Below are 6,439 nucleotides of genomic sequence, written 5' to 3' on the forward strand. Positions count from 1 at the left end.
ATAGCAATAAATATGTGATATTTTCTAAATAAAAAAAAGGGACCATCTCGTATGTGAGACCATCGTATCCTAAAATGTGTATAAAACTTGAAGAGCTGAAGGGAACAACAAAATAAGGGATACACATTTAGACAAACAACAACAACAACAACAACATCATAAGAGCCTTAACTCGAAAACACTCTAAATAGAATAAAAGAAAATACGGAGTAGACATTCATTTGGTGTTATTTAAATAGAATAAAAGAAAATACATGCAAAGAAAAGAGGAGCCACAAATTGTCACAACCATTTTCTTGAAACAGGCATATCTTCTCCTGCCCTAGAGTTCCCAAATTTCCTCTTATAGAAAGTCAGCTCATTGGGCATGGAGAATTGAGTTGAGACTCACTATAAGCTCCTTCATACGCATCTTATCAGTCTTCAGTATCTGCAAACATTGATAAAAAAATCCGCTAAAATAACTTCCACCAATTACCAGTTTTCATAATAAGGGCAGTAAGATCTTTCATTATATGGTCTTATAATGTGATATTATAAAGGGGAGTGCTAGTTAACTAGGTTGCACCAAAACGGACACGGACACGACACGGACACGTGACACGGCATCCCATGAAATTTAGGACACGGGACACGACATTTAAATTTAATAAAATATATATTCTATAGTTATATATGTGTGATTTTATTTTTGAAAAAAAGTTGAGAATATTAAATTTAAATAAGTGAAAGTAAACTTACGTTAATTATAACTCATTCTCATTTCCAAAACCAAAACCAACTTATAATCAATCTATTTCGACATCTCATTACTAGTCTAAATAACATCATTTGTCTCCAATTCACCTTATTTCCCCACCAAATTTAACCATATAACAATTTTCGCCATTTAACTTAAATTCAACTTGATTCCGTTTGGAGGCCAGGTGTGTCCAAATACCATGGACACGGCTCAAAATACCATGGACACGTGTCGGACACGTGCCGAAATAAAAGATGAAAGTTAGACACGGCTTTATACGTGTCCGACACGTTTTGACGTGTGTCCGACGAGTGTCGTGTCCGACACGGGTGTCCGACACGAGAACGCTGATTTGGAGGAGTGTCCGTGCAACCTAGCTAGTTAATACGGAGTAATATTTTAAAAACAAAATTGTGTTACCATTGCAACAAATAAATTACCTGGCCAACAAAAGTATGGTTGTATAACGAATTCCCAAGGGGTACGACGGTACAGTGAAGAATAATGATATCATGTTTCTCCATTTCACCAGTTATTTTGGGTAAGATCCCTTTTCGCTTACCACAATACATCTTTAAGATTAGTGTTTTGTATGAGACCGTCGCTTCAATTTCAGGGAGCGAATTATAAATACTGATGCCACCACGCAAAACGTAAACATCTGAAGAGTCATCGTCGTCGTTGTCGACTACCATTTTCGATCTTTTGACCATCACCATTGACTCCACTTTTTCTTTAGCCGCGGCTTCCTCGAGTGCCTCAACCTTTTCTTTTAACTGTTTTATATGCTTGATTGACTCTCTTAATATAGTTGTTTTGTCCATCTATAAGCAATTTAAAGTTATTATTATCTTTAAAATAACTTCGAAGATATAATGTCTAGCATAATTTACCAGTATAACCATAAATTAAAATAAGAAAAAAAAAATCGTTTATCATATACAGTACCGTCTCTCTTAAGAATTTGTGTACCATATATAGTACCGTCTCTCTTAAGAAATACGGAGTACATAATAAACAGTAAATGAACAAGAGTTAGCTCTATCGGCGACATTAGTGCGCACATTTGAACAAAAATAAAAAATAAAAAGTAAATAAAGTAGTAACCTTTTTAAGGTGAGGAAGAAGGGCAGAAAGAGAGATAAATAGTTGTGCAGCGAACTGCCTTCTCTTCCTCTCAGACATAATATGATCACGAGCTTCATCTGGTGCCCTTGTCCTCTTTCTCCTACCTTTTCTCTTAGATTCATCAGAATCATCACTACTCTGAAGCGCCAACCCGTTCGGTTCTTGCTGCATATGGTTACAATTTGGTGGCGAAAGTTGTTCATTAGTTGAGATGGATAAATTGGAAGCAACTGTAGAATGTGTTGTTTCTTCATATATAGGAGGAGGAGGAGGAGGAGGAGGAGGAGGAGGAGGAGGAGGAGGAGGAGGTGGTGGAAGAAGAAGAGGTGGAAGAAGAAGAGGAGGAAGAAGAAGAGGAGAGTCATCTCCTAACATGTGTGCTAGATCATCATGTATTTTTCTCATGTCTTGTTGAGAGTGATCATCATCTTGCATGGAGGGGCCGTTGTTAATGTCCAAGCCTTCACTATTCCACACCATTTCCTACATTTCCACAAATTATTTCTCAATTACTCCGTATAAGAATAATATTATAAGAATTTGCACAACACAAATGTTTCGAAAAAGGAAATAGACAAAAAAAAAACATGAATAATTCGTTTTACGAAATTGGGAATAAAATAGAAGACATGAGGGAGTATTGTAGATAGTGTACACCTCATTTCACACCGAAAAACCAGTGAATACTAAAATTAAGGTTTAAAGGGGAGGAAAAGAACAACAAGATACCGGCTAAATGACCAAATTGGTTAAAAAAAATAAAAGTAAGGTGGCTTGCCAAACGGTAAAAAAAAAGTTTGATTTGGTGCCAAATTGGTAAAAAAACCTACAATAGGTGATAATTAAGTTAAAACCGACATAACTTTGGTTTCTTAAATATCTTGGGTTTACAATATCTGATTTATAATCTAGATTTGACTATCGGGTTTATAAGATGACCAAAATTACCGTGTTCAACAATTGTATCATTTACCTTATCCAAGACTTGGTTTTTTATAATTAAGTTAGATAAACTCCTTAGATTATTTGCTTATGTAAATGTTTGAACGGGTCGTTTTTAGACCAAGTCATAATAGACCTCTAATCAATATTGTGCAAATTGGTGGTTAGTTAAACTCTTTTTACCCATTTGGCAAGGAAGTCGACATCTACAGCAATCTAACGTAACCTAAACGTGTCGCTATTTGGCCTAAAAATCATTTAGTATACCGAGTAGTTTTTTTTACCAGTCTGGCATAAACCCTAACTTTTCTTTTACCATTATGGTATTTGGTCCCAGGGTACTAAACTTTTAATGATATGGCTCATGAAATCGTGAGAGATATTTGCACTATAAACTTATCGGGAGAATAATAATAATAATAATAATAATAATAATATAATAATACCAAATGTATTACAAGTGCTACATACTAAACGACTAATCATAATTCATTTATTTATTTTTAATTTTTTTACGTGAAGACTCGTTGGATCTTTACATTTATTTATTTTGTTTTGTATTATTTTTTGCACTTTATTTATTTAACTTTAATTAAAATATTATTTTTAAAATATAAAAAAAAAATTGTGATGTAGAGATTATAATTAAGGGATACAAACCTACAACCCTAATATTACACGTCTTTGCCATGCGGTGTGAGATATTATTTTGGGTGGGGGTGGGGGAATATTTCATAAATTTTTGGTTCAACTCTCACTTCTGACGGTCACAAGCTTGTAACCTCTCATAACTCTCTCTTTTATTTGCTCTCCCGCTTGTCATTACTTTAATCGATATCAGAGGTTACTGTTGGATATGTGCTTTGAATCATTTAGTCGCCGCTTCAAACGACTATGACGAAGTCTCACTGACCGGTCAGCGAGTCGGGGTCCAGGGGTGAATCGTCCTGGTGGGTAGGGTGTGCATCAGTCCAAGACCGGACCGGACCGGAACCCTTTAGGTCCGGTTTTTACCGGGTTTGGACCTGACCGCCGGTACCACTTTACAAGGCAAATTAAGTTATTTTTTTTAATGTGGACCAGACCGAACTGGACCGGAGACCGATCACCATATTTTTGGGACACGGAGACCGGACCGGTATGTATCCGGTCTGGACCGGACTGAACGACCGGTCCGGTTTGCCAGTTCGGGCCACTTTTTATTCACCCCTACTGGGTGGGGGGGAGGGGGGGGGGGCAACGCCTCGAAACCTAAACGGTATCTGTTGTCTGTATTGGGCTAGGTTTCATTCTTGAATCTTATTAGGTCATTCTGTATTAGGTTTTATAGTGTATTATACTATTATATAAACTCTCAAAGCCTTCTCTTTAGCCGTCCTCCATTTCATACCGTTCTAAATCCGTAATCTGAAAACTCTTCAAAATCAATAAAACTCTCCTCCCTTCTGCCCTGTAGACGTAAATAACACACCGTTAATAAATCACGTAAATCTATACATTTATTTCTTTATTATTCTTTATTTATCTTTTCTCGTATCCATTATAACCGTCACAAATAAAAATATTTGAATTCTAAGACCATGTCCACTACATAACTACCCATCTGATAAAAATTCAGCTACTATAGATATGGTCTCCGTGTATTTAAAAACTCAGCTACTACAAATTAAAATACTACTTGTCAAATGTAGTAAGCGGATGCTATCCAATACACACACACGTAAGACTATGTTTATCAGTAGGTCTTGCAGACCTACTTAGCCCTAGTTCCTGCATTAAAATAATAGTTTTTCCTCCTTAACCCGATTACAAGACCTACCCCTTATTTTTGTTACTTTATCAAGCCCTACCTTAACCAAGTTTACACAATATCTCACATGCTTTCGTATTTCTTAAAACTTACGTTCTCAAAGTAATTTAAGTTTTTGATATTTTTTTCATTATTAATTTCTTTTTGAAGAGAATGAAAAGTTGGAAATATTGGTATTTTTTATATTTTTTAAAATTAAACTTTTTAAAAGGGATAAAAAAACTAAAAAGTTAAGTCAACAAATTTAGCGAGGTGTCCTTATTTGTATGATTAGCCAAGAAAAGAAAATATAGTGTCATGTGGGGTGGAGTGGAGTATGCAACTATGTCAGAAGATTGGTGTTCTTGCAAGGTGTTCCAGAAAGGCGTTCCACAAGGTCCAATTTAGACCGCTTAGACCTTGTTTTCGTGGAACTTGGGCTTGTTTTTCTTTTTCTTTTACTTTTATTTTATTATCTGGTTTTGTCCTTATTCAAGACCTAGCCCGACTTAGCCCTACCTATAAACATAGTCTAAGAAATACATTAGACAATAACACAATTAACGTACATAAATAAATAAAAACATTATTAAAAGTCCTAAAAATAGAAAATAAAAGAAACAATTGAAGTTACTATTAATAGTAATAAAACAAGAGAAAGATTTAAGTAAATAGACAAAATAACGAGTTACTCTTAACACTTACCAATTGAGTTATCCATTCTCCCATTATCAATAATGTAGGAGGGGATAAAATGTAATGTGCCCTAAGAGAGAAAGGTAGAAGAGGTGTGTTGATATCACTCTACAACTTGAACTCCTAATTTATAAGCAAATTCATAGGCACGATAATAAGCTCCAATGCTCCATCCACCGTCCATTCTACTATCATTTAGCATTTTCTGCTGTAGATCTTGTAATCTTGTGTATTTAGACAAACACTGAGTATATTTATGATTTTATATTATTTTAATTTATGGAGTTGTTTATCATATTATATTGCTGACAAAATACCATCCCAATCAAAAGTTTAAGTTGGTCGTTGGAGTCTCAAAATCGGTTTTATACTCTAACACTTCCACTCACACGAATACTCTTTGGGCTTAAAGTGTGGATGCAACGGCAGATCTCCTCAAACCTAGTGCTAATATTCCACAAGTGTGGATGCAAGACATGCCTCCTCAAAGCTGGTGCTAATATTCCACTTTAGAAATGAGGGTGGTGAAATTTGAACCCGTTACCTTGTAGTCACATGGCTTTGATAACATGTTAATAAATAATCTCAACCAAAAGCTTAATGTTAGTGAACATTCGTGTGAGGGGACGTGTTTGAGTATAAAATCGATCTTTGGATTTCATTTATCAACTTAAACTTTTGGTTGAGATAGTTTCTTGACAATTGCTCCATATTAGTGTAGATCTCATGCAATGCATGCATGGTATATATATTTATTTTTTAGGGTATTATTTATACATTTTAAATCAGCACCTCTTGACTATTTAATATTTCACTCCATTGTATTTTGATAAGAAACAAAAAAAAATTGAAATGGAAAATTAATCAAACAATATTGAGTAATGTTATGAAATGTGTATTTTTATGAAAATATCAAGTTATTATCAAAAGTAATAATTATTGGATTAATGAAAACTTTAGCAATTTATAGTTTATACTTTAATACCAATTTTATTTTATTAATGAAAAAAATAAGAATTTTGAACTTAATTAAAGGAAAAATTATCAATAACTACCATGTATTTACGTATTTTTACAAATAATCACCACGTATTTCTATTTTTACAAATAACCACCAAACTTTCATGTATACTCCCCAATCA

General features: G+C 34.3%; 1 protein-coding gene across 1 annotated transcript; it reads right to left on the reverse strand.

Moving 5' to 3' along the window:
* Positions 1–230: 230 nt before the first annotated feature.
* LOC141591024 (transcription factor bHLH18-like) lies at positions 231–5,377 on the reverse strand. Its single transcript, XM_074411492.1, has 4 exons — positions 5,307–5,377; positions 1,850–2,353; positions 1,183–1,566; positions 231–430 (listed from the first exon to the last, which is right to left on the reverse strand). The coding sequence occupies exons 1-4, from the start codon at positions 5,328–5,330 to the stop codon at positions 359–361; spliced, it is 984 nt and encodes a 327-aa protein (XP_074267593.1). The 5' UTR covers positions 5,331–5,377; the 3' UTR covers positions 231–358.
* Positions 5,378–6,439: the final 1,062 nt, after the last annotated feature.

Source organism: Silene latifolia, chromosome 7, assembly GCF_048544455.1.
Source record: "Silene latifolia isolate original U9 population chromosome 7, ASM4854445v1, whole genome shotgun sequence".
NCBI lineage: Eukaryota > Viridiplantae > Streptophyta > Magnoliopsida > Caryophyllales > Caryophyllaceae > Silene > Silene latifolia.

Coding starts and splice junctions, on each gene's coding strand:
- LOC141591024 (XM_074411492.1), bottom strand. CDS start 5,330: ATGGGAGAATGGATAACTCAATTG. Junction 2,354..5,306: donor GAGAATGGATAACTCAATTG/GTAAGTGTTAAG, acceptor GTGGAAATGTAG/GAAATGGTGTGGAATAGTGA. Junction 1,567..1,849: donor TTCTTCCTCACCTTAAAAAG/GTTACTACTTTA, acceptor AATTGCTTATAG/ATGGACAAAACAACTATATT.